The sequence below is a fragment of the Poromitra crassiceps genome, assembly GCF_964638095.1.
Source record: "Poromitra crassiceps genome assembly, chromosome: 9".
NCBI classification, from domain to species: Eukaryota; Metazoa; Chordata; class Actinopteri; order Beryciformes; family Melamphaidae; genus Poromitra; species Poromitra crassiceps.
In genome coordinates this window covers 32500033-32527012 of record NC_139630.1, presented here as the reverse complement: position 1 = coordinate 32527012, position 26980 = coordinate 32500033, and the positions used below count along the sequence as shown (strand labels likewise).

At 43.8% G+C, this 26980-nt stretch overlaps 2 protein-coding genes across 2 annotated transcripts in view; one reads left to right on the top strand and one right to left on the bottom strand.

Annotated features, from left to right (window-relative positions):
- Window positions 1-206: 206 nt before the first annotated feature.
- LOC310782069 (uncharacterized protein) lies at window positions 207-6791 on the bottom strand. The gene is made up of 9 exons (XM_083642733.1): window positions 6684-6791; window positions 6097-6408; window positions 5717-5971; window positions 5459-5536; window positions 5227-5247; window positions 4398-4514; window positions 4257-4285; window positions 4018-4074; window positions 207-974 (listed from the first exon to the last, which is right to left on the bottom strand). Exons 1-9 carry the CDS (start codon window positions 6742-6744, stop codon window positions 891-893), a joined length of 1014 nt encoding a protein of 337 aa, XP_083498859.1. The 5' UTR covers window positions 6745-6791; the 3' UTR covers window positions 207-890.
- An 8737-nt stretch (window positions 6792-15528) lies between these two features.
- Window positions 15529-26980, top strand: part of ube2j1 (ubiquitin-conjugating enzyme E2, J1) — a 36645-nt gene continuing 25193 nt past the window's right edge. Inside the window, exon 1 of the mRNA XM_083643180.1 lies at window positions 15529-15854. Coding sequence (XP_083499306.1) covers window positions 15824-15854 — 31 coding nt within the window. The 5' untranslated portion in view covers window positions 15529-15823. The remainder of the gene's footprint in view (window positions 15855-26980) is intronic.

Sequence of the window (26980 nt, the reverse complement as noted above, 5' to 3'; positions counted from 1 at the left end):
TGACGTTTCACTTTGGCTCTCTATTCAGAGTCAAAGTAGGTGAAACGCACACCTGTGATAAGGTGCCGGCCGACGAGAAACAAATGAAATCACATCTTAAATATCTTTCCCCAAGTCAGAAAATGATGGAAATTAGCTATAGTCTAGAAATAGTTTTTGTAACCGTTATTTATACAGGGGGAGTCTAGTCTCACTGAGAGCAATGTTTTTCAGGAGCGCCCTGTTCACATTCACACCTGGAAGCTTACCAGTACAACCACAGTCTGTCTACTGGCCACTGATCAGCTCCACTGGAGCGGTTAGGGTTAAGGGCCTTGCTCAAGGGCACCTCAGTGGTGCTAATGAGGGAGGGGCAAGCGCTGCTTTTTCACTTTCCCCACCCAGATTTATCCTGCTGGTCCGAGGAATTGAACCTACGACCTTCCGGTCAAAAGCTCGATTCTCTAACCTTTAACGCCCACAAATAATACATTGTGGGCATTCATATGAATACATAATGTTCCTTACTTTCATACCTGCAGTCTTTTTGTAGGCCTCAGTTACTACTCTTGATTATTTCATGTCTCTGTCCGGTATGTTTATGTGAGAAAGCATGCCATTCAGTTGTGTAAATTGGCCAATAAAGTCATTATCTTAATGTTAGTAGCCTATTAAATTAGCTGTCTCAGATTTGATCTTTGATATTTGCTCATGATCATTGAATTTAGTACATATAGCTATACTAGGCTATTGGCTTCAAAATGCTTCCAGGTGTGTGAATGTTTCCCATCACCTGAAAGTTCACAGCATCTACTGTTTGTAAGTGCACAATGACTAATAGTGCTAAGATGATCTTTATCTGCTGTGGTCTCTTATCTCTGGTTAGTTGACGTTGGTGTGCAGGTTGTTGATCAGTGGATCAGGACAGAGACAGATGGGGCTTCTGCGTTGACATAGTTCACATCATCATCATCATCATCATCATCATCATGCACCTGTGGATCACAACACAACACAATGTAATGCAGCACAACGCAACACACATGAGGTTCTGTTAGTGTTCAATGTCTTGGTCGATGAGCAGCTCCACTGGAGCAGCTGGAGTTTTAGTGCCTTGCTCATGAGAACTTCAATGATAGTTGTTGAGGGAGATCATCAGACTCATTCTGAGCAATACTGAATTTATAATTCAAGCAAATCAAATACTTAATTAAATGAACATGGATTAATCTGTGGAAAGGTCAGTTGTAAATAAAATGTTATGAAATGACTAGAATTGTACTGAATATATTGGAGTTGAATGTAGAGACTAACTACTCGTCTCCGCCCACACCTGGTCGTCATAGCGACCGCATATCTGTCCTCCGCCCATAGCCGAAGTAGCCTATAACGTATAACGTTCAAATGAAATCCATACACGGAACTTTTAAACTCGTTATGAAATACTGGTGCCTCTAAATGACCTACAGTGTACATGGGTAAATGTGACAATCGGCTAGGAGAATGGATATCACTTTGTTGTTACTCAAACTCACATGCATGCGCTGTGCGGGGGACGGGAGTACGCTACAGGGAGAAGGGAAGCCTCTACCCCGGCGGCAACTCACCAGGCAAGACCTAGCGGAGCCGACGTTACACATAACTACAAAGGGCTTCCCGAGGAGCAGACTTTTTCTCTCTCAAAACAATTGAAAACCACCTGAGCAAGGAGATCGATTTTATTTCACCAGAGCCGAAGGCAGCAACACAAAAGACTAATGGAAATAACATTAACAGAAGAGAAGGTAACCCCCACTAAACTGGTATCCAGCATTGACAGTAAATACAGTAAACATGATTCTGCCTGACCAATCAGTCGTCTGCAGTGTTTTCATGTCACTGTATGGTACCGGGTCCACAGCGCTGGAACCTCAACAAAGCAGGGACCAAAACTAGCACGACTCAACCCCGACTCAACCCGAGCTGTCCACGTTTTTGATCGGTGGAATGAGACAAAGAAGCGAGACGAGCTGGGCAGGGCCGCGTTGATACCAGCGGCGGAAATGGGCCATTATATTGCCAGGGCAGCCATTTTGAAACTCTACATGGAAGAGTAGGCTACACCCCAGCTCTGTCTTTCTGTTGTGGACCAAGACACATGTAAGTTAGGAAGCAGACATTTATCACAGTTTCACCACTGAAAAATGTATAGTATTAAATGAGTGGCTCTATAGAGGAATTTGAAACTTTGAGGCCATTTACACCTGGCGTTAACATGCGTTTTCTGCCATCAGATTGCAATCAGATTGTATTTTATCACTTCAGCCTGATTCCAGTTACACCTGGCGTTAACATACGTTTTCTGCCATCAGATTGCAATCAGATTGTATTTTATCACTTCAGCCTGATTCCATTTACACCTGGCGTTAACATGCATTTTCTGCAATCTGATTGCAATCTGATTGCAATCAGATTGCAGAAATGGTTGTCCTCTCAATCCGCATACAGTTGCTGTATCCAGATTGAGAGGACACATTGCATTTACACTTGTGTTCAATGTGTACACAATGCATCCCTGTGCACCTCCCGGAGGTGGTTTGGCCGATCAGATTGCAATCCTTCTTCAATGCGTTTTGGGGGTGTTTACACATGTACTTTCAAGTGATAAAACACAATCTGATTGCAATCTGATCACAGAAAACGCATGTTAACGCCAGGTGTAAATGGCCTCTAAATCTAATGGACCACGATAGGTAGGCCTATAGCAACTGGAATATAGCATATATAGCTATAGTAGCTGATTTAATGCAATTAGTGTTGTAGTTCTGAAGATTGGAAGTTAATTTGAGAGCCATCAGTTTGATCTGAAGTTCACACTTCAGCACTAATGTGTTGCACTAACACTTTATGTTGTCTTCAGGTGGAGTTTCCTGAGTGTGAAGTCAGTTCAAAATGGGCGCCATGAGAACAAGGTGCTGGTGAGTTACGCCTACATTCCACTAGGTCCGTGTTCGGTCCGTCTGCGCTGCGGTACGGCATCGGAGCCGATACGTTTCCACTCTAATCATTGTGTCAACTCCCACCTACTCCGCTGCGTTGCGTGTCTACTCCGTCCCAGCTCCGACGATCCGGAGCTCTCCGAAAAAGATACGCAAGGGTTCTATTTTTCACGGATGACGGAGCAAAGCCGCAGCAAGTTGGGCGGAGCCAGGCATGAAATCAACAGGGCAGAGGTGTTTACAGCATTCAATATCAAGCCAGAGGACAAATATGTATGAGGAAAAGTTCATAATTGAAGTGGAAAACCACAAAATAATATATGACACAACACATCCTTTTTACAAGGACAACACCAAGCAAGTCCACCCCTCCTCTGCTCCTCCAGTTGGGAACAATGATCTTCTGCCTGTTTGTCGTTGTATTTATCCCACATACAAATTGTCTCGCTCGATTTTACAGTGATAACCTGTCGGTCTCGTCACTCTAGCTGTCTGGCGCAGCTGAGCCGTGACGTGCTCTACACGCAGCCAGTGAGTGTTGCCGCAGCACAGAGCACGGAGTAAAACCGGAGATCAGCCGCAAAGCAACGCAATGCAACCAGTGGAATGCCGGCGTTAAGCGCCCGGCATGGTTTTGCGCAGCCACGACTTGGAGCCTTGCCGACGACGAGCGGCGACAGCGAGACTGTGCATACTCGAACGTAACTCGTCCAAAACACGTCCAAAACGTTATCGTGTCGTTTACCAAGAACTTGCAATCATGTCGGTGGGGGAACATTTTATTGTCCCTCCATTTCAAAACTCATTCCGGTGAGCCTGCAGAAGGCTTTGCTAGATGAGGGACAAGCACGTTAAATGAGGAAATGGCATTTCCTCATTCCTCACAACAAAGTTGACGGCACTAGAGAGTGACACAGAGTGACATTTTTGAGGAGCTGCACGCCCCCTACGCCGAGCTGCGCCGATAGGACGCCCAGCTGCGGCGACCCCTTCGGCGCAGTCAGTGCCGTCGATTTCACTCGAGCATAATTAGCGCTTTACTGTATGATCTGACCTTTACCTGACCGGCTGCTGGACCAGACTGGCTCACTGCAGGGCTGCTCACTGAGTGTAACACCTGCACAAAGACAGACACACAGTTAGTCGTACAGCACAGTGATGAAGAGCTATGACAATGGACAGTTACCACCAACAGCTTGATCATTTTACATTCAACGTTACAGTCCTGACCACAGACATATTACGAACAACCTAGACATTGCATTTTTAAAGTCAGTTCAGTTTTAGTTTTAAACTCACAATGTTGTGATCAGGTGGTGTCTGTTTCCCTGGAAAAATAAATCAGAGAGAACGGTTAAAATTATGATGTATGATAAATTATATGATAAAATAGGATTTATCTGAACCATAACAACAAATGTTTGTTCTGAGTTGTCTGACCTGTAGGCCTCGTCCTCCAGCGTGTGAAGAGAAGAGCAGTAACGACAGTAATGAGGAACAGCTCTGCAGCGCGCAGAGCCAACATGACGTAGTTCACAACAGAGCAGTCTGTGTCAGCTGTGGGACATGGAGAAAAACATGTCAGTAAAGACAGTTAAAGACAACAGAGCAGTCTGTGTCAGCTGTGGGACATGGTGGAGAAAAACATGTCAGTAAAGACAGTTATTAAAGGGAAATAAGTCTGATTTAAATGATCATAATTATATCTAGGCCTATATATCATATAGGGCTGATAGTGTTGTTGATCATTACTAATGATCACTCAGCCAGCTGAGATTTCTGGGTTTCAAAACTCACTCTGTGTGTGTGTGTGTGTGTGTGTGTGTGTGTGTGTGTGTGTGTGTGTGTGTGTGTGTGTGTGCGTGCGTGCGTGCGTGCGTGCGCTCGTGTGTGAGAGGCTTGCTTGATCAGTTAGAACTGTTCCCACAACTTATAAATTATCATAATTGTTCAAAACCCAGTCAAACTTAAGATAAGTAAGAGCTCCTGATGATCATACCTTAAATGAATAGGGTAGATTTAATAAAGGCATGTATATCATACAGTATTAAGTAAATGAAAATACTTTGGTCACATCATGTTAACAAAGAGATATATACCGGTGTGTTACACACACACACACACACACACACACACACACACACACACACACACACACACACACACACACACACACACACACACACACGCACACACACACACACACACACACACACACACAGGGAGAGAGCGAGAGAGAGACAGAGGTGGAGAGAGATAGAGTGAGTACCTGTTGAATTGGTTGTCGGCCCTGAAATGAAATAACAAAGTCCAAAATAAATATAGGGTCAGTCAAGAGCTCACATTAATCGTAAATAAGTAAGAAATAATAAAACAATATTTTGCATGGTCAGAGAGAGAGAGAGAGAGGGGGAGAGAGAGGGGGATTGAGACAGAGAGACAGAGAAAGAGAGAGAGAGGCTCAGCTGTGGAAACATGTCAGATGGACAGTGATACAGTACCTTGTGGTGTAAAGTTGTGTGTAGGTCCTGTTTCTTTTGTCACTGTCGTTGTTGCTATTGTTGTTGTTGCTGTCTTACCTAGACAAATGAAATAACAAAGCCCAACAAAAATAGGGTCAGTCAAAAGCTCACATTTATCATATCCAGTAAATAAGTAAGAAATAAATCAAATTAAAAAATATATAGTTTTCGTTATTTTTCATATCAAGATGCAGATATTTTAAACAGTTCTTTATCATATTCTCAGAGCTTTCTCACCTGAGGACAGAGAGGTGAAGTTAAACGTCTGCACTGTTCCACGACCAGTCACTTCACACTGGAATCTCTCTTTGGTACGATCAGAAGTCAGAAAGGTCACAGTGGCGCTGCAGAGAGACCGTGATGTCTGAATGCCTTCAATGGTTCCACTCAACCTCGCGCCCTCATACCGCCAACTCAGTCTCTCTGTACACCCTCCATATGTCACCACAGAGCAGGACAACGTCAGTTTACCTGTGTCCTCCTGTTCAGTCACTGTGAAGAAGATATTGTGAGAGGAAGACTATAACAGGAACATTATCTCAGGATTATGATCATGTTTTAGTATATTGTTCAAAGAAGGTAGTTTGAGCTGAATATGTTATAATGTTAATACTCACTGTTTACAAGAGACAGGTAAACATAAGCAGCAAAGTCAGAGCGTCCTGCCAGGTGGCAGGTGTAGACGCCAACATCCTCAACTGTGACGTTCTTTATAGTCAGAGAACAGTCGGCTGTAACACTCAGTCTGTCTGCTCTAGCTTTAGCAAACTCATTTGATGCAATCTGACCACTGGAAACCAGCTCTACTTGACGCTTTACATAATGATTGAAGTTCCAGCCACATTTATCCTGACTCACATTGTCACAAGGCAGAGTGACTTCATCTCCATCTCTGACATAGAAGGAGTGCACACGTTGTCCAGTTACTGCTGTGGAGAAAATGATAGAGAAATATGATGAACATCGAATGTAATCAGAATAGGGATATGGCTGCTATGTTCATTATTTCAAGTTTGCAAATGTGCCCTGACAAGTCAGAACGAGTTCACTAAACAAATCATTCATCTTGTTAACATAAATGGCATCATTGACCATCTCACTTCAATGAAGATAAATTCATAAAGTTGAAATGAAGATGAATTAATAAAGTGCATAGTGAGTAATATTAGTACGTTTTGTAATGTATTTGTTATTGCAGCCTTACCTGTTACATGAAACACGAGTATCAAACACAAAGTGATTTGAGTCAGTCTGAATTCAGCCATTCTGCTCCTTCTCTCAGTCTCTTTAAATCTTATTATCCATCTTGTTCTCTCACTCTCAACTGTCAAAGTGTCTGAACTGATGCTTCTTAAGACAAAGATATACTTCCTGTGATTAGACATGTCACTTCCTCATAGCGGCCAGTGGCCACAATTACTTTTCTCTCTCTCTCTCTTCTGTCTCTGGTTGTAGTTTTCTTATCTCTCTGAACTTCTTGCAGTTGAAACTGACAGCAAAAGATCTGACCCACAGAAAGATGTAATTTAAAATGTTACACTTGAGCATCTAAAGTGACTTACAATGAGTGCAACAGTAGAATCAGCTTCAATTCCTATCACCAATATGACAAACAAGCCTAGAGCCTTTCAAAACTAAATTTGATCTAAGTACTAGAACTGCTGCTGCCACTACTAGCTGACCAAATCATATTCATCATAACAAGTGCAGCTTCTGTGCATGTAGTTCCCTCTCAAAACCACAAGAGGACTGGACTTCCACAGCTCACCAAGGTGTGAAGATTCACCGTTCTAAGCAGTTTTGAGTACTTTGCCAAGTGTTTATAGTCTGCCTGTCTGCCTGCCTGTCTGTCTGTCTGTCTGCCTGCCTGCCTGCCTGTCTGTCTGTCTGTCTGTCTGTCTGCCTGCCTGTCTGTCTGCCTGTCTGTGTGCATGCCTGCCTGTCTGTCTGCCTGTCTGTCCGTCCCTCTGTCTGCCCCCCGGTATGCCTGCCTGCCTGTCTGTCTGTCTGTCTGTCTGGCTGCCTGTCTGGCTGCCTGTCTGCCTGTCTGTCTGCCTGTCTGTCTGCCTGCCTGTCTGTCTGTCTGTCTGTCTGTCTGTCTGCCTGTCTGCCTGTCTGTCTGTCTGTCTGCCTGTCTGTCTGCCTGTCTGTCTGTATGCCTGTCTGCCTGTCTGCCTGCCTGTCTTTCTGCCTGCCTGTCTGTCTGCTTGTCTGTCTGTCTGCCTGCCTGCCTGCCTGTCTGTCTGCCTGTCTGCCTGTCTGTCTGCCTGTCTGTCTGTCTGTCTGTCCGTCTGTCCGTCTGCCTGTCTTTCTGCCTGCCTGTCTATCTGTCTGTCTGTCTTTCTGCCTGCCTGCCTGTCTATCTGTCTGTCTTTCTGCCTGCCTGTCTTTCTGCCTGCCTGCCTGTCTATCTGTCTGTCTGTCTGTCTGTCTGCCTGCCTGCCTGTCTGCCTGCCTGTCTTTCTGCATGCCTGTCTGTCTGCCTGCCTGTCTGTCTGTCTGTCTGTCTGTCTGTCTGTCTGTCTGTCTGTCTGCCTGTCTGCCTGCCTGTCTGCCTGTCTGTCTATCTGTCTGTCTGTCTGCCTGCCTGTCTTTCTGCCTGCCTGTCTATCTGTCTGTCTGTCTGTCTGTCTGTCTGCCTGTCTGCCTGTCTGCCTGCCTGTCTGTCTACCTGTCTGCCTGCCTGTCTGTCTACCTGTCTGCCTGCCTGTCTACCTGTCTGCCTGCCTGTCTGCCTGTCTACCTGTCTGCCTGCCTGTCTGCCTGTCTGCCTGTCTGTCTGTCTGCCTGTCTGCCTGTCTGTCTGTCTGCCTGTCTGTCTGTCTGTCTGTCTGTCTGTCTGCCGTCCCTCTGTCTGCCCGCCCATATGCCTGTCTGTCTGCCTGTCTGTCTGTCTGCCTGTCTGCCTGTCTGTCTGTCTGTCTGTCTGTCTGTCTGCCTGTCTGTCTGTCTGTCTGTCTGTCTGTCCGTCCCTCTGTCTGCCCGCCCGTATGCCTGTATGCCTGTCTGCCTGTCTGCCTGTCTGTCTGCCTGTCTGTCTGCCTGCCTGTCTGTCTGCCTGTCTGTCTGCCTGTCTGTCTGTCTGTCTGTCTGTCTGTCTGTCTGCCTGCCTGCCTGTATGTCTGCCTGTCTGTCTGTCTGCCTGTCTGTCTGCCTGTCTGTCTGGCTGCCTGCCTGTATGTCTGCCCGGCCGTCTGCCTGTCTGTCTGTCTGCCTGTCTGCTTGCCTGTCTGTCTGCCTGTCTGTCTGCCTGTCTGTCTACCTGTCTGTCTGTCTGCCTGTCTGCCTGCCTGTCTGTCTACCTGTCTGCCTGCTGTCTGTCTGTCTGTCTGTCTGTCTACCTGTCTGTCTGCCTGCTGTCTGTCTGTCTGCCTGTCTGCCTGTCTTTCTGCCTGTCTGCCTGTCTGTCTGCTTGTCTGTTGCCTGCCTGTCTGTCTATCTGTCTGTCTGCCTGTCTGCCTGCCTGTCTGCCTGTCTGTCTACCTGTCTGTCTGTCTGTCTGTCTGTCAGTCTGCCTGTCTTTCTGCCTGCCTGTCTATCTATCTATCTGTCTGTCTGTCTGTCTTTCTGCCTGCCTGTCTTTCTGCCTGCCTGCCTGTCTTTCTGCCTGCCTGCCTGTCTATCTGTCTGTCTGTCTGTCTGTCTGTCTGTCTGTCTGTCTGTCTGTCTGTCTGTCTGTCTGCCTGTCTGCCTGCCTGTCTTTCTGCATGCCTGTCTGTCTGTCTGCCTGCCTGTCTGTCTGTCTGTCTGTCTGTCTGCCTGTCTGCCTGTCTGCCTGTCTGCCTGTCTGCCTGTCTGCCTGTCTGTCTGCCTGCCTGTCTGTGTGCCTGTCTGTCTATCTGTCTGTCTGCCTGCCTGCCTGTCTATCTGTCTGTCTGTCTGTCTGTCTGCCTGTCTGTCTGCCTGTCTGTCTACCTGTCTGCCTGCCTGTCTGTCTGTCTGCTTGCCTGTCTGCCTGCCTGCCTGTCTGTCTGTCTGTCTGCCTGTCTGTCTGTCTGTCTGTCTGCCTGCCTGTCTTTCTGCCTGTCTGTCTACCTGTCTGTCTGTCTGTCTGTCTGTCTGCCTGTCTGCCTGTCTGCCTGTCTGTCTGTCTGTCTGTCTGTCTGTCTGTCTGTCTGTCTGTTTGTCTGCCTGTCTGTCTGTCTGTCTGTCTGTCTGTCTGTTTGTCTGCCTGTCTGTCTGCCTGTCTGCCTGTCTGTCTGTCTGTCTGTCTGTTTGTCTGCCTGTCTGTCTGTCTGTCTGTCTGCCTGTCTGCCTGTCTGTCTGTCTGTCTGTCTGTCTGTCTGTCTGTTTGTCTGCCTGTCTGTCTGTCTGTCTGTCTGTCTGCCTGTCTGCCTGTCTGCCTGTCTGTCTGTCTGTCTGTTTGTCTGCCTGTCTGTCTGTTTGTCTGCCTGTCTGTCTGTCTGTCTGTCTGTCTGTCTGTCTGTCTGTTTGTCTGCCTGTCTGTCTGTCTGTTTGTCAGTTATTGGCGACCAGTAGGAATTGCAACAACATTGACTAACCCGATAGAAAGTACAGGTAAGCTAGCTAATAAAAGCATAGATCCAATAGAAATGTTTACTGAAGAAGTTATATCACCATGCAAAATATGTAATAATAATATTGCTTTATTTACTTTAAAATGTTTCTTATTGCCAATTTAAATGATAAGTTTATTTTATTGTATTGTTAATCAAAAGACAACGCACAGGCCTTCTTGAAAGAAAACTGAACAGAAACGTTTCGACTACAAAGCCATCTTCAGTCTGCTTTGTAGCCGAAACGTTTCTGTTCAGTTTTCTTTCTTTTGTTTCACATGGTAGCACCTTTGTATTGTTTTGTATATTCATTTATGGACCATTAAACATATGGCATCTTCACATCCGTGAACCTTTGGAGTGGACATTCCATTTTTTCTATCAGTGTGCGAGCTTCTCCTGGTTCCTTCTTGACAATTTTCTGGCCTACGCACCTGATGTGAGTGTTTCTTTGGACTTGTAGCAAGAGCGCAAACACCCTATCTCATTTTTGCCTGTATTTGAGCAATGAAATGTTTACCAAAGGTATGCTAGTTGATTTATCCATGATGTCATGATTTGGCACTATACACTATACGTTTTTAATTCGTCTGTCTTGTGGTGGCAGACAGCTGCTTTTGACTTTATTATATTATACCTTTAAAAAAATATTCATTTTGTTGACATGTTTGAAATTTATCTTTCACTTACAGGTGTAACATGTTAAAGAATACACTCCCATGCTGCAGTATTTTATGAAGACTTTGCTATCTGGATTGAATATGATATTGAAATATTGCTTAACTGTGTGTTGTCTGCCTGTGTATCAGCCATGATGAGGTTGATTGAATAATTTGCTCATGACTTTTTATGGATACTAACACTGTCAGGATCAAAGGTTCCTCGTTGTCACACTTTCATCTCAGAATCTCAAATTCAGTAAACAGTTACATAGCCTACAGTTAGGTTATTGTTTTATTGTTTTATTTGCACATGCAGAGAGGAGAAATAACAGCAGATAATACAACAAGTAACTTAATACAAAATTGTGCAGGTGAGGGGCTTATAGTATCTCACCTTATTTAAAAGAAAATCTAAATAAATAAAACACTATAATAAATGAAAAACAGACAATCAAACAATGAGTTAAAACAATTCTCTACAAGAAAAGATAATAAAAAGCAGAAAATAAAATAGAAAATACAACAAAAAAACAGCCACGTTCCTGAAGACATAACAGTTATATAGCATATTGTTAGGTTATTGTCACAGTGAAACAGTTTTCACTTGCTAGTTAATTCTTCATATGATTGCCTCCACCTATTTACCAATAAATGCCCCCAAAATAGTAACTTTTAGCTGCACTTTTTGGCCCACTGGCTGCGATTTTTTCCTTTTGGTGAATCAGATTTGTGACAGCTCAGATCAGGTGTGTGGGTCAAGTTATCTGTTATAATACAGTAAGTTACTGCAGGCAAGCATGAAGTTCTTCTGCATAAGTTTACTGGTCAGTTACGGTACAACACGCTCACATTTAAACATTCCATCCCTGCATAATGTCCTGTTTCAACCTATGGTTTCCACCAGAAAATGAAATCATTGCATTCCTTTCACATACTATATTTAGTATTTGAAGAAATGTTATTAACAATGACAGTACAGGTTGGACATTTGTCACAAACAACCTCATGGCAAAGTTGTCACAGTGTAGGACGGGTTGCTTTCAACTATTCTAGTATGATGAATAAGCAGAATAAAATAGCGTAACTCAAGGCTCATTTGAACATTAGATGGAGGAAACATCATGCAATCAATCAGCATGCACACACACACACACACACACACACACACACACACACACACACACACACACACACACACACACACACACACACACACACACACACACACACACAGACACACACACACACACACACACACACACACACACACACACACACACACACACACACACACACGTTGATGGAAACACATTGGCATGGGAATCAAACCTGTGACCTGTGACGGTTCCATAACATTTCAGTTATGGAATTGTCTCTCAAAGCGCTAGGTCGCCACCATCCGTGCACCAAGAGTTTCCCAGGAGACACATCTGCTGCGTTTGCCACTACACAGGATGTGGTGGAAACATCCTTTGCGCCATTAACATTCATAATTATTTTGCATCATCATTTTGCCAACATGAAAGTCGCAATTGAGTTGAGCATCAACAATCTCCTATCCGATCCCTCATGCCAATTTCTCTTCTTTCTCTGATGCCAGCGTCTAATTTTGTGCACAACAACACTGATGAGATGTGTGAAGTCCTCAGGGTGTGTTTGTGCGTGCTCGCCGTGGCTGTGACATGCCTGTCTGCACATTTCACACCTTTAGAAAAATAATTAACGAATGCACCGCGGTGACCCGGGGCTCAGCAGGCTAGACATGTGCGCTAAACACCTGATGTGTTTCCAGCCTGATAAGTTCATTCTCATGCAGTGCTTTCTATCCAGCCTTACAGTCCCTTTGAAGCAACCTAAGCTGGTCTAGTGCAAATTGCCATTATGCATCGTCCCTGAAATTAACATTTAATCAGCATTTCACCTTTGACCTTTTGAATTTGCTTTGCATTCATATCAGGATATAATGAGAGAGAGAGAGAGAGAGAGAGAGAGAGACACACACACACACACACACACACACACACACACACACACACACACACACACACACACACACACACACACACACACGCACACACACACACACACACACACACACACACACACACATTGATAACCTGATTTATTTTTCCATATTCAAAACTTACACTTTGGAACATTTGGTGGCAGAAGGAGGAATGCAATAAGAAGCTTGACATGAACGACGAAGACAAGTGGCCTAAACACACTTGGAACAGAGAGATTAAAGGAGGTGAATCATATATATGTGTGTCATATCCAGTGGGATTGACAGTGGTGCTGGAGAGAAATGTCAGCAGTGTAAATATTGTCTCTTCACAAGCGGTTGGAGCGGTTGAAAAGCAAACTTGGGAGTTGTCAAGTCTGTGAAAGTCACAGGAAGTAGAATGGCTGTGACTGACTGCACTTTGAGTCACAATAAAGCCGATGGGACACGGAAGCTTTCTTCCACGTCACCTGACAGCAGCTCAAAAAGGACTGGCAGGTGGCATGCCACCACACTCAGTGCTCAGAAACCTGAAGAGGCAGCAAGTGTTTAAATATTGAAAAACATGAGATCAGATATGAATAAAACATACATGGAGCCAGGCCCTGCACCATAAAAATGTACAAATATGCATATTATAAGATACTTTTTGATAAAGTATCTTATGACCTGCGGCCTATAGCCTTAACATCATTGGTGATGAAATGTCTGGAGAAGATTGTCAAAAGTGAAAGTGTTAATGTAACCAGATCAGCTCTTGACCCCATGCAATTTGCATATAAGCCTGAGAGAGGTGTTGATGATGCCAAGTTATTTATTTTGAATTCTGTACATGAACACCTGGAACAAAAAAACACATATGCAAGATTACTTTTGTTGATTTTTCATCAGCCTTTAATACAATGCAACCTCACATATTAGTAGAAAAACGTATAAATTATTTTCACTTGGATCATCAACTCATCAGATGGATTATTAGTTTTCTTACTAGTAGAACTCAGACAGTAAGTATAAATGGAAAAACCTCCAAATCGATTTTAATTTCCACTGGGTCACCGCAGGGCTGTGTTCTTTCTTCCTTTCTTTTTATTTTATACACAAATGACTTTCTTAGCAAATATAAAACTCACCATATTATAAAATTGGCTGACGACAGTGTTATCTTATCTCTTCTCAGTCAGTCAGACCAATCACATGGATCCATAATACAAGACTTTGTAGACTGGTGTGATCGCTCTCTTCTAGATTTAAATGTGTCCAAAACCAAAGAAATGGTAATCTCACCAAAACACATAGACATCGCTCCAACAACCATCCAGGGAGCTGATGTGGAAATTGTCCAGAACTATAAATATTTGGGAACTGTGTTTGATGACAAACTGAGATTCAGTGACAATACAGATGTTGTTGTGAAAAAAGGCTTATCAGCGTCTGTACTGTCTTCATAAACTAAACTCCTTTGGAGTCGACCAGAGAATTCTGGCCACGTTTTATTCTTCCTTTATTGAAAGTATTTTAACATTTTAATTTATCTGCTGGTTCTCATCCCTCTGTCAAAAAGACAAGAACAGACTACAAGGTGTTACCTTAGCTCTAAAATTATAGGCAAAACACAAAGATCCCTAGTAGGCTACAGTTTAATAGTGCACAAGTGCTCAAGAAAGCGCACAAGATAATCAATGACTCCACACATGTCCTTCATGTCTGTTTTGATTTAATGCCATCAGGAAAGTGCTTTAGACTGCAAAACAAACAGAAGGAAGTTTGGTTTTGTTCCAGAGGCCATACGACTGGTGAACAGCCACAGTACAAGGAATGGTCAGTTTATATAGACTTAGTATGCACCTTGACCTTTTGATTTTAACCTTTTGAACAAGTCTAATATGCACTTTAGATTGTATTGACTGAATTTAATTTATATTGACTTGACTCCTATATTCCTTTGTGGTGTTGGATACATTGTAATCAGGGATCCTTGCTTTATCAGTGTCATGTATTGTCTTGTTTCTTGTTTTGTTTAAATTGCCCCTTGCGGGACTAATACAGTTTTTTGAATTGAATTGAATTGAATTGAATTGAATTGAATTGAATTGAATTGAATTGAATTGAAAAAGGTGTTGCCAAATGGCATGTTCAATGTTTGAATGTCTCCAATGTTTAGTTTGTTTCTTACCCTGTGAGACCAATTTCACAGCTTATACAATACTGCATTTACACTGTATGTATTAGTACATTCTCTACAAACAAGTTTGTATGTATCTCTGGACACTTTTTCTGTAGATACAGTATAACACTTCCATCCACAAATATATTCTGATAAAATTAGGAGATTTTACTGTACATAATATGGTACCTAGCCTACGTCTGAAGTTTTTGATAAGGTAGACTGCCAGTAATGCACTACAAATTGTTAGTTTGCATATAGGCTACAAATATTTTTTTCTAAATGTTTCTCTACTGCTACTACTACTGTTGCTATTTTACATGCCCTCTTAGGCCTACAATCAATACATTTCTGCTTGATATTCTAGTGTTGGTTTAAACTGTCAGATGAGTATGTTGACATAACTCAATCCCATTTTCCCTATCCATATAATTCTATTTTCTGTTGACGTCCTGGTCCTGTTTGCAACTAGTTATTCAAGTTTAATCGATATCTCAATCAAATTATTATTAATAACACTGAGTTTGCAATGTTTTCTCGTGAAATAAATTGTCATTGAAAGATCACAAAATATACAGCTTTTTTGTCTATTCGTCACCTGTGGCTGTGTGGGGCAGCAATGCGCCTGGTCCGCTCCAAATCTCTCGAGATAGGAAGACGAAGAAGAAATCAAACTTCCTGTTTACGTTTTCACAGATGACGTCACACGGCTGACATCTATCAGTTTCAAGCGGTTTCTCAAACAGAAAGAACAGCAGATAACTTGTGAAACAACTCTTAACATCTTTTTGCCACGCCGGCATTTGAATATATTCTATATTACAAACCTACTGGATTATCGAGGCGATTGAACGACACCCAGTTTTGACTGTCTTGGTCAGAGTTGAGGACCGAAACCAGCTAACGTTAGCTAACATTCGGTAGCTTGTTGTTAGCTAGCTAAGTTAGCCGCAGAAACTACATAACAGGACTTGCATCGCTAAAGACTGAATCGTTATGGAGAATAAGTATAACCTGAAGAGTCCAGGTAAGCGTACAAAAGCAAACATTATTTGTTATCTTATTCTGGAAGATAACGGGTATCTAAGCAGCCAACTGAAATATAACTATATATAAAAATATAGCAGTAACAGTTGGTTTTACATTATCTGATTTTATCCATCCAGTCCGAGTCACATGAGCTACATGCTAAATAAATAAAACAATATTTGTGCTAAAATTGCTCTTAAGGTAGACAGTGTGTGAGTTACTCTCTAGTCCTTGTCTTTTTCCTACACTGGCAGAACCTGTTATAGCTTTCTTTCCGAGCTCCAAATGGCATTTACTGGGACTATGCGCTGCTGTGGTGCTGACTATACAGCTACCTTGTTTGGAACATGTCTACGTGTTTAAATGTGTGGACAATGAGTGAGGGTGTGAGCAGTGAGTGTTTTGTGCAGGGGGGTTACTATGTGGGGTACCGCCGGATGACAATTGTGGTGGTCATGATGGTGTACTGTGGTGATGTACGTAGATAGGCAGCGATCCCAGCAACATGTAACAAGGCTCCACAGTATCAAATCTCGATCTTTTGTGATCAGAACAGCAACAATGCTGAGGCAACTGTGGTGATCCTGTGTAGCAAAAGTAGAGCATGGCACTAAAACACTGACGGGGGTTTGGTGTTTGATTTCCTCCGCAGCAAGTTGCTAAAAATGTATGTTCTCATGGTGCTGTAAGCAAGCCATTATGGATAAAAGCAACCACTAAATGGCATATGCGACTTCTTGGACATTGTTTTCTAGCAGAGTAGCCCAAAAAGTCGCCCTGTCATCGCCCTGAGTAAAATATGACCTCTCTAAATGATGGTTCCTTACCTGCAAAAAATAGTGCGAGTAAACAAACTTACAAGCTACAGCCAAAGTTGACCAAAAGAATTCATTTGAAATTGTATTTGTTGGCATTTTTAAGACATATGGAAATCATTTTTATATTTGTGGGGTTTCTGTGTGTAACAGGCCTGGGCAAATTACGTAATGACTTTAGTATATCATATGGTAACAGTATATTAGAAATGTAATGATAGAGTCAAATGCACAAGTCCCCTAGCAGTTTTCAGCATTGATATGGCCAAGTGGAGTATTTCACACTTCTGTCATCATGTCATAGTTTGCCGCTGGGCTTACAGCGGACCTCCTTCACAAGCAGGTGACTACTTATCATAGCATAACTACTTTTCTGGAGGAAATGGAAACTCAGAATTTATCAGGCCAAAAAAAAAACGAAACTTTGGGCTGGCTGCCATACAGAAGGCAAGGCAGGGAATACGGCACAAAAGCCAAAAACAAGATAAGCCAGACAGACACACACACACACACAGAATCTTAGCAGTGAGTTAATGCCACGTATCACCAAGTGTGTCATAGAAACTTGATGTTTGCTCTGCACTCCAGATTTGTCTTGCCCCAAGGACACATGCAAACACACACACACACACACACACACACACACACACACACACACACACACACACACACACACACACACACACACAGGTGTTCAGTAGACCCCTGTCACACTAGATTTGTTTAGATTTGGTGATTTATAACGGGGTGGTTTCGGTTTTCAGATCGGTAGGCACCAATGTACCTTGAAACTAGCAGCAGCAGCAGCAGCAGCAGCCTGCTTGGTTCTGAGCGAAATGCTAGTAGGAATGTTAACAACCTGTTTTTTGAGGAAGTAGAGAATGTGGAAATATTTGCCCTTTAATATGACAGGACTTGAATATAAATGAGGAAAAGTAAGACTGTTACAAAATGGTAAAAAAAGGGTATATTCTACACTGAATTGAATTTATGCAAAACATGGAGGAATGAGGTTCCAAAATCATAGCTTACTTCTCAAAATAAAACATGAATTTATATGAAAATTCCCTTGAAAATGTTAAAAGCTGGTCTTATTCATAGCTTTCAAGGGGCGTTACGTGCTGCCGGGAACACCCACCTGACGGTCAAAAAAAAACTTGTTCATTCCGCTGCCAGACGAGTCGACTAGTTTCTCACGCTTGAATGAAAGTAAAAGTAGAAACTATCCCAACACACCAAGCTTATCTTTGCTTGTGATCAAAATAAATGTCCCCAACAGGGTGTGGGTGAGGAAATCGTGTACATGTATCAGCTACATACAAACGTGTCGATGGCTGATGTTCTGGCCTTGACAGTAGACCTTGAGTGGTGCAGCTGTTGCAGTATTGACTCAGCCTGGCCTCGGCCTCTTGTTTTTCCTGATCATTTCTCTGATGACAGTCAGTGTTGTGGTTCCCTCTGCCACCGGAGTTGGACAGGGGTTAGCCCAGGGGTTGGGGTTCCCCAACCTTTTTTCTTTTTTACTTGTGACCCCACTTTGACCCCACAAAGCTCTAGTGACCCCAGACATTCAAAACACAGACAGGTTTTTGCTCAAATTAATGTGTTAATAATACATGTAGGTGTAAAACTATGTTGCAAGTAAACATTCAATTTGGACCACATTAGGCTATTTGTGGATGACGGCCAGAGGCAGAATAGCCAGGCCGAGCCACAGATTAGTGCACAATGTGAGGATTTTATTTTGGCAGTGCAGGATATGTACAGGTGAGCTTGTGTTTTGCAAGGCTGCAAATGAATGCAGAACAAACAATGGCTCAAATTAACACATTGAGTGCCAGCCATTTTTTCAATCCTGTAGGTAAGTTGTGCCAGGTTTTTTTTTGATGATTCTGGCTCATTTTACAAGAGCCGAGGATTATTTTCTGTTAAGAATTCGTGAACACCAATCATCTAAAAATAACTAATAGAATGTGTGCTTTCTCTGTCTAAAAGAGTTAGTTTGCAGAGTTAGTAGTTATGTAGATATTAGCCGTTGAGTACAGCATGGTTTCAGAGATTTTCAGAGAGTTTGGAGATAAATGGATTTTTAGAACCACCTCACGTGCCTGTGATTATGGGTGCCCTTGTCTCCCACTCTGTGCGCTCTCTCTCTCTCTCTCTCTCTCTCTCTCTCTCTCCTCTCTCTCTCTCTCTCTCCTCTCTCTCTCTCTCTCTCTCTCTCCTCTCTCTCTCTCTCGAGAGAGAGAGAGAGAGAGAGAGGAGAGAGAGAGAGGGAGAGAGCGAGAGGGAGAGTTGCTTCAACTCCTCCCTCCGTGGGCGTTCTTCTTGGCTGCAGCGGCCGTCACAAGCTTGTCACCAGTCTCAGTGCTTTGCTGCTGTCCTGTGCCTGTGGCTGCGCGGCCGCTGTTTGAGGAAGTCGGGATGGACTCGCTCGCTTCTTGGAGTTTTGGTTGAGAGAAGCTTTTGCGATTCTGGTCATATTTATGCTGCGTGTTTCAAAGTGTGTTCCACCTGTAATCTATTATGTAAATTTGCAATCCCGCATCGCCAGCAATCAGCGCGAAAACGAAAGCGTTTTCCCCCATCCATTTTCATGAGAATGGCTGGGGTGAGAATGGCGTGACAAGTTAAAAAAATGCTTGCCTTCCTCTAGTCAGGAGAGCACTGTCGCCACTTAGTGGTCGGTAAAATAGATTATACACATTCTCTTGCTCCAATAGTGATCTCGAAGATGTAAAAGGGGTTGATTGATGTCCCACCGTCAAAAAAAAAAAATGTTTATGTAAGACGAGATAGCTCGTCTATGGCACTTAACCGCTGGATTATGTAAGACGAGATATCTCGGCTATGGCACTCAACGTGTTAACAATGAACAATGAAAATGAAAAAAAGAGAGAGACAATTAGGCTACAAAAAAAAAAATTGCCATGCAATTTTTCTATTTTCTTGCAAACTTTGTTGTTTATGTTTGAGCTGGGAATGTGCTGGTCATATGTGGTCTCGTAAGTCATAGACCCATGGCATCAAGATATGCCTTAAAATATGAGTGGAAGGGAAAAGACATTTAGTTGGTTTAAATTGTGTGTGGTTAAAAAAAAATCAGGTGACCCCATTTGAATTTCGCAACCCCAAGGTTGGGAACCCCTGAGTTAGCCTATGTCCCCCCCATTCCACCTGTCTGGTTAGCAGGATACCTGAGTTAGCCTATGTTCCCCCCATTCCACCTGTCTGTTAGCAGGATATCTCAAATGTTAGTCTATTAATTGATTCAGACAAAATTCTGTGGAAAAATTGATCATGGGGCAAGGAAGAAGTGATTAACTTGTGATACCAATAGACCCTTCTCACGGGGGCCATTTTGTGTCGAGAAGCCAGGGTAAACACAGGTGCAAGCAAAACACTAATGAGGGTTTCCAACTTCCATGATTGGGATTTGGAAACCCTCATTAGTGTTTTGCTTGCACCTGTGTTTACCCTGGCTTCTCGACACAAAATGGCCCCCGTGAGAAGGGTCTATTGGGCAAAGATGGCTGTGAGGGTGGGCGTGGCTTCTTACAAAAAGGGCATGTCATGTCCAAGCTTATTCACCTAACACCATCAAACTTTGCGGGCGGGGCTATAGTATCAGCAGATCTATAGTATATATATATATAGTATCAGCAGATCTATAGTATATATATCTATAGTATCAGCAGATCAAAGAAGAGGCAAACGTTCATTATTGGCTCAAACAAACAGCACCGGAGAGCTCATTTCCAGTTTAGACCGGCTTTTGCCCCAGAGACTCCTGAGTCACGCCCCGCCCCCATTTTCAGATTTTGTCATGTGACTCAGTCAGAGAGTCCGGCGCTGCCGCCCTAGAAACCGGAGCACCCGGAAGGAAACCCGCATGAACACAGGGAGAACATGCACACTCCACACAGAAAGGAGTTCTGTGTGGGGGGGGGGGGGGTCCCGGGGGTTCGAACCCGGGATCTTCTTGCTGCGAGGCAACAGTGCTAACCACTACAAGTTATGAGTCAGCCACGACAGCCAGGGATCTCAAAAGATTGACTTAACTACACCCGCACCATACATTATCATCCTACCCCACCTTATTCAAAGTAGCGTGCTATAATAGCACGCCATTATTATAGCATAATCACGAGCCGACTGACAGAGTAGGATTATCTCTCCTCTGTACTCCTGGCTTTAGCTAGCAGCTGAGTGGGCTGAGGGACACAGTGGCAGGACAAGAGCAGTGAAGAGTCCTCAGACTTTGGAGGAGGTGGCAGTGAACGTGAAGGATCTCTTCCTCTTGTCTACCACGCTCTGTGTGCATTTCTCCTTTGGCGGATGGCTTGTTATTATGCAACAGTGTGGTGTCTCCCCCCACCCCCACACTCCCCTCTGAACCATCCCTCTGTATCAGCCCCGGCAGCAAACACTCCAAATGTGGCTTACGTAAAATGATTAGGCGTACAGAGCTTATCGCCCTATGGCTTTGGGCCAGTGACCGGACCCTCTGTGACTCACTGGTGGGCCGGAGGAGGAGGCACTTGTGCGGGAAAGGGGCTTTTCCTTGTCACTCCCGCTTACTGTTGTTATGGGAAGGAAAAGCCCCCACATGGGCATGGGATGTGAAACTCCACGGGGGGTGCTGCTGCTCCTGAGGCTAGCACTGCACAGCTTGTCACAGTGTGTTCAGGCATCTGAGGTGACAGCGTCCATCACCGCTGGCCTTCAAGTCCACCTCTGCTGCTCCGTCACATGTGCTCCAGTCCTACTCTACGTTCAGGCATTATGAACTTCCTTGTGAACGCTAGAGAAAACCACAGTACAGTCAGTAGGGCTGTCGAAATTGGCGCAAAATCATATTCTAATATTTCCCTCTAAACAAAACATATTTGTTCGAATATATTCAGAATACTTTTTTTTTGGCGTGCGTGCGTGGCAAGGCAAACCAATGCAACCAGAGAGCTTATATAACTACTTGGTATATTTATTTGAACATATTTTTATTTTATTTATTTCAACATAAAAAAAAAACTTTCATATTTATTCAGTCAGTACTAATACAGTAATAGCCTACACTTTTGTAATGTTTTCAAATAACCAGGCAAATGATGTATGTTTTTATGTTGCCCTCTTGGCCAGGTTTTTTACCTGGTTAAATGTATATATATATATATATATATATATATATATATATATATATATATATATATATGAAAAATAATAATAATCATATTAATTTTCATATTCAAATATTCTTTTAATGTTTATATTCGAATATATATTTGCATATAAAATATTCTTTGACAGCCCTACAGTACAGGGCCTGATCTACTCTAAGATCTCTCCAACAAGGAATTATCTCTGGACGATCATGCAATAATGTTACATGTTGTCCAAAATGATTGATTATTCAATCAAGAGCTTCATAACCTCCTTCCCTTACTTCTGCCATTACGCCGACCCTGGCTACCTGATCAGATTACCGGTGCACTGCACGACATTTAGACACGGCCGCTTTGTGTAGAGCTGACAGCCAATCAGTCCGATTGATACGGAGATTGTTTTTCTTTGATTTGATTGGCTCACAGTGAGAGGGCGTGTACGGTGGCCAGCAGGGACAAAGTTAGAGAACAGGCAAAGATTAAAACGGAACAGTATGGAGATGTTCAAAATGTTATCATCTCAAAAATAAATTAGCCGTCAGACAGTATAGTGAGAGAGGCACTTGTTCATTTATTCCCCAAAAGACTAATTGTAAATGGCATTTGATGCTTGGCGGGCGTTTATTTTGGACGCTGGGTGTCCCCTGTCCCCCCCCCCCCCCCCCCACCAGAATACGTTTTTAAAGATGTCCGTTTTGTGGATGGATGGATGATGGATGAGTAGACGGAGGCTTGACGGAGGAGAGACTCTAACTTTGCCCCGTCAGTGAGATCTGGGCCAGGCGCCCGGGGGCAGTGTGGCACCGTGGCCAGGATATCCTGTCCATGACCTGAGGAGCTTCCAGTCGCATGCTGAGGCTGAGTCTGAGTCTGTTGGCCCCGCCATCAAAGCTGGAGCCGCCAGCCACCTGTCCCAGAGGATCTGTGTGGATGAGGCGCTGAGCTGACAGTCCCGAGTGGCTCTTCTCTCTTCCCGATGTGCCTGACTGTCCAAACCTGATTATAGTCTGTCCCCCCCCCCGGTCCAAACCGCACGGCGCTGATCCATTCCCCAAGTGGGAAATCATGACTTGAATCATAACGATATAGTTCTCTCTCTGTCTCTCCATTCCTCTTTATCTCTCTCTCTCTGCCTCTGCCTATCTGTCTCTCTCTCTCTCTCTCTCTGCCTCTGCCTATCTGTCTCTCTCTCTCTGTCTCTCCATTCCTCTTTATCTCTCTCTCTCTCTGCCTCTGTCTCTCTCTCTCTCTCTCTCTCTCTCTCTCTCTCTCGGGTATCAAATCTTCCAGAAGGGTGGGATGTTTAAAACTCTCTCAGATTCTGTAACAACCTTGCAAAAAATAATTTGGAAGCAGAGACCAAAGAATAGTACTGTATACTGTAGGTTCAGACACTGAACTACTTCTCCCCCCCACCGCCCCATGAATATGTTATCTATCTGGTTAAGCCTACAAAAATACGTCATCCCTGTGGTACTCTATTATCCATAGTGTCGTGTAAATGAATGCATAATAATCGTGAAACCGTGATTTTTCCTCAGACTATAATAGGGATGCAGCGGTTTCCGGTTTGAAGGTATACCGCGGTTTGAAAAAGTCACTGTATCAAACCCACTAAGATTTGCCGTCATACCTTCACCAGGGTATCAGCTGTTTCCCCAAAACAAAGTGCCCAGGTCGCTTGCAGAGTGCAGCTCCGTCCTTGCGCGAGGATCCCCCTGAACTTTCCCCCATCTAAAAAGACGACGTCGGCTGTATGGGAATATTTCGGCAATTGTAAAAACACAGATGGTCCGCACATAAAGGTCTGCAATACCGCGATACCGTGAAACCATGGTATTTTTGTCCAAGGTTATCATACGCAGTGTTTCCCTAGAAAATTTTTCAGGCCTGGAGGGATTTTGAAACATACCTCGACCGCAACGGTGGGGGCCCTCGCTGGTGACGCTAAACTTTTAGCTAACCTGTTCGCATCCCAAGTATCATCATACTATTATGGGATGCGATGCGATGCGAACAGTTGTATTATGGGATGTGCGTTTCCCAGGCAACGACACATGTTGACATGTTTTGGAACAGCGCCGCACACTGGCACAATGCTCCTAAAAGCAAAAGGCTTATTGTTTTGAATGATTTGGCATCTTCTATTACTGTCAACACTGTCAACACCAGTATTGCTGTATTGTAATAATATGCCATAAAGGTTTATTGAAATTTTGGGGAGAGCAGAAAAAAAAATCAAATTTTGTTTTTTTGCAATTCTTTTTCTGGCCTGGCGGGGGCGCCGTTGTAGAATGGTAGCTGTAGAATAGTAGGGGAAACACTGATACGGTCAAAAACTTATACCGCTGCATCCCTAGTATAATGTACCATCAAAATCTATAATCGTTTGGATCCCTATTACCTAATGAGGCAATAAAAGTGACTCTCATTGTCTCATTCTCATATATGCAGTAGTTACATACTGTAGCTGTGGGAGTTACGGTGGGTGTGAACAAACTTTTTCTTGCTCATAATCACTCTCTGGAGTGTGTCTCTTCTGCACACTCAGTCCTCCTCCACACCTCCTTCATGTTCCAGCTAACTAAATGCCTCATTTGCTGACGAGGAGACGACCCGGGTGCCGCTGCTACGCGGAGACGACCCGGCAAACGATGTGCCGCTGCTACGTTTAGACGACCCGGCACCGCTAGCTGGTGCCAATAAGCCACCCACCACCACCACTGCTAACTCACAGCGACAGGCTGTCGGGGGCATTTTACCCCACACGCGTCAACTTCACTTGTCACCTCCAGCGTCGGGCAGGCAGGCATACTACCCACCTACCATCAGCACAGAACAATGAATACTAAATTCAAATATTCAAATGCAGTCAAGTCTTATGAAATGTAAAATGTGTAGGAACCCAACAATAAAAGAAACACACGGACAAAGACAGACTAAAGCAGACAGGCGCACAGGGATTAGAGCTACTATAGTGTGTCCACACTGTCCCCCTCTCATGCTCGTGTCCTGTCCTCCCCATCCTCTTCTCCATCATGTAGCTGACTTTGCTTCGGCAGCACCGGCAAACTTTCTCCAGAGTCGAGATCAAGACTAGAATATTAAGGAGCTTTTTCAAAAGTTTCTCTCCTCCCCGGCTTCTCAATGGTGGGGTGACATTCCCACTCCGGTCACAACAGCAGCTCTCTCCCCGTCTTCGGTTGTAGATTAAAAAGTAAAAAACACCTTTTCGAGAGGTAGCTCACGTCACCTTCTGAATCCTCTCCTCTCTCCTCCACTCACGATGACAGAGTTCAAGTCATATTTCTCCACTACTCTCTGCTTTTGGTTTTTCCTAGCTCTTCTTCTGTCTTGCATTCTGCGGTCGCAGGAATATTGTATGTGAGGACACGTCTAGTCCTTCCTTGCCTCGATCCTTCAGCTAATTGCTATTGGTTTCTTGTCATTTTGGTAACGTAGCATCATAGGATGCTAGTAGGTCTGGTCATCTAGGTTGGTCCTTCTCCTTCACATTATTCCTGCCTTGTCTCTCCACACAGTCAGCGTAGTTGGAGATATCTCAGCTCATTTTCCTAACTTGAGAAGAAGCCGTTTGCTGCCATTCATTTTTCACTGGTATGAAAAACCTCTTTAAAGGTACATTCAGCGATGTTTTTGTGTTAACACATTGGGTGCCAGCCATGTTTTCATTCCTGTAGGTAAGTTGTGCCAGGGGTGTTTTTGACGATTCTGGCTCATTTTAGAACAGCCGAGGATTATTTTCTGTTAAGAATTCATGAACATCAATCATCTAAAAATAACTAATAGAATGTGTGCTTTCTCTGTCTAAAAGAGTTAGTTTGCAGAGTTAGTAGTTATGTAGATATTAGCCGTTGAGTACAGCATGGTTTCAGCGTCTGGAAATTTATTCAGAGATAAATGGCTTTTTGTGAAACAGTCACTTTAACCATTCATTTTTGGCATCAGTAAGACCGTCAGACATTCTAAACAATAGTTTTGAACAGTAATTTCCTCCATAACAACAGGAAACACCCCTCTCATTCAAACTCCTCCCTCCGTGTGTCTTCTCCTCCTTCCTCCTGGCTTCAGCGGGCGTGTCAGAAGCGCGTTGTGCTGCCTGCCTGTCTGTCTGCGTGCCTGCCTGCCTGCTTGCCTGTCGGGCAAGACGAGTCTGAAATGGATATGGATTACTGTAAAATCGCGTCGCCATTTCCTTGAATGGCTTGCTTCCGCGGTGTGTGTGTGTGTGTGTGTGTGTGTGTGTGTGTGTGTGTGTGTGTGTGTGTGTGTGTGTGTGTGTGTGTGTGTTCGCGCGTTGCTGCGCGGCTCTGGGGGGAAGGGATCTCTGTCCGTTCTGTGTGTGTGTGTCCGGGCGAGGCGGCTGCTTTTGTGGCTTTTGGGTCCCGTGGCTGTGACTTCTCTCGGTCTCTGTCGCCACTTAGTGGTCGGTAAAATAGATTACACACATGCTCTTGCTGCAAATACTTATCTCGAAGATGTAAAAGGGGTTGATTGATGTCCCACTGTCAAAAAAAAAAAATCTTTATGTAAGACGAGTTAGTCCGTCCTTGGCACTTAAGCGCTGGATTATGTAAGACGAATTAGTCCGTCTCTGGCACTTAATGTGTTAAAATAAGTGTTAAATGGCTCTATATTCTGACAGCAATCACTGAAATAGAGTGTTTGGTCAGTGACTTGAAACCCCCCCACCCCCCACTGTAACTCGTATAGACTCGGGGATGGCGTAATTGGATTCGGGGTGAAAAACTACATATAGTTCTGTAACGGCATCGAGATTGGACCTTCCGTTTCTCAGAAAATGTCAACTTTTCTCTGATTGGATCAAAATTGGCGCCGACCTCAAACTATCCAATCAGAGAAAAGTTGACATTTTCTTGGAAACGGAAGGTCAGATCGCAATGCCTATAAAATACTATATGTATTTTTCCACCCCAAATCCAACGCTGCCATCCTTGAGTCTCTACAATTTACGCTTGCGGAGATACGTCCGTCCGGCCTGCAGGACTACAGGAGAGAGATAGAGGACAGTGGGGGGTTGGGGGTTTTCAAGTCACTGACCAAACACTCTATTTCAGTGATTGCTGTCAGAATATAGAGCCATTTAACACTTATTCTAACACAAA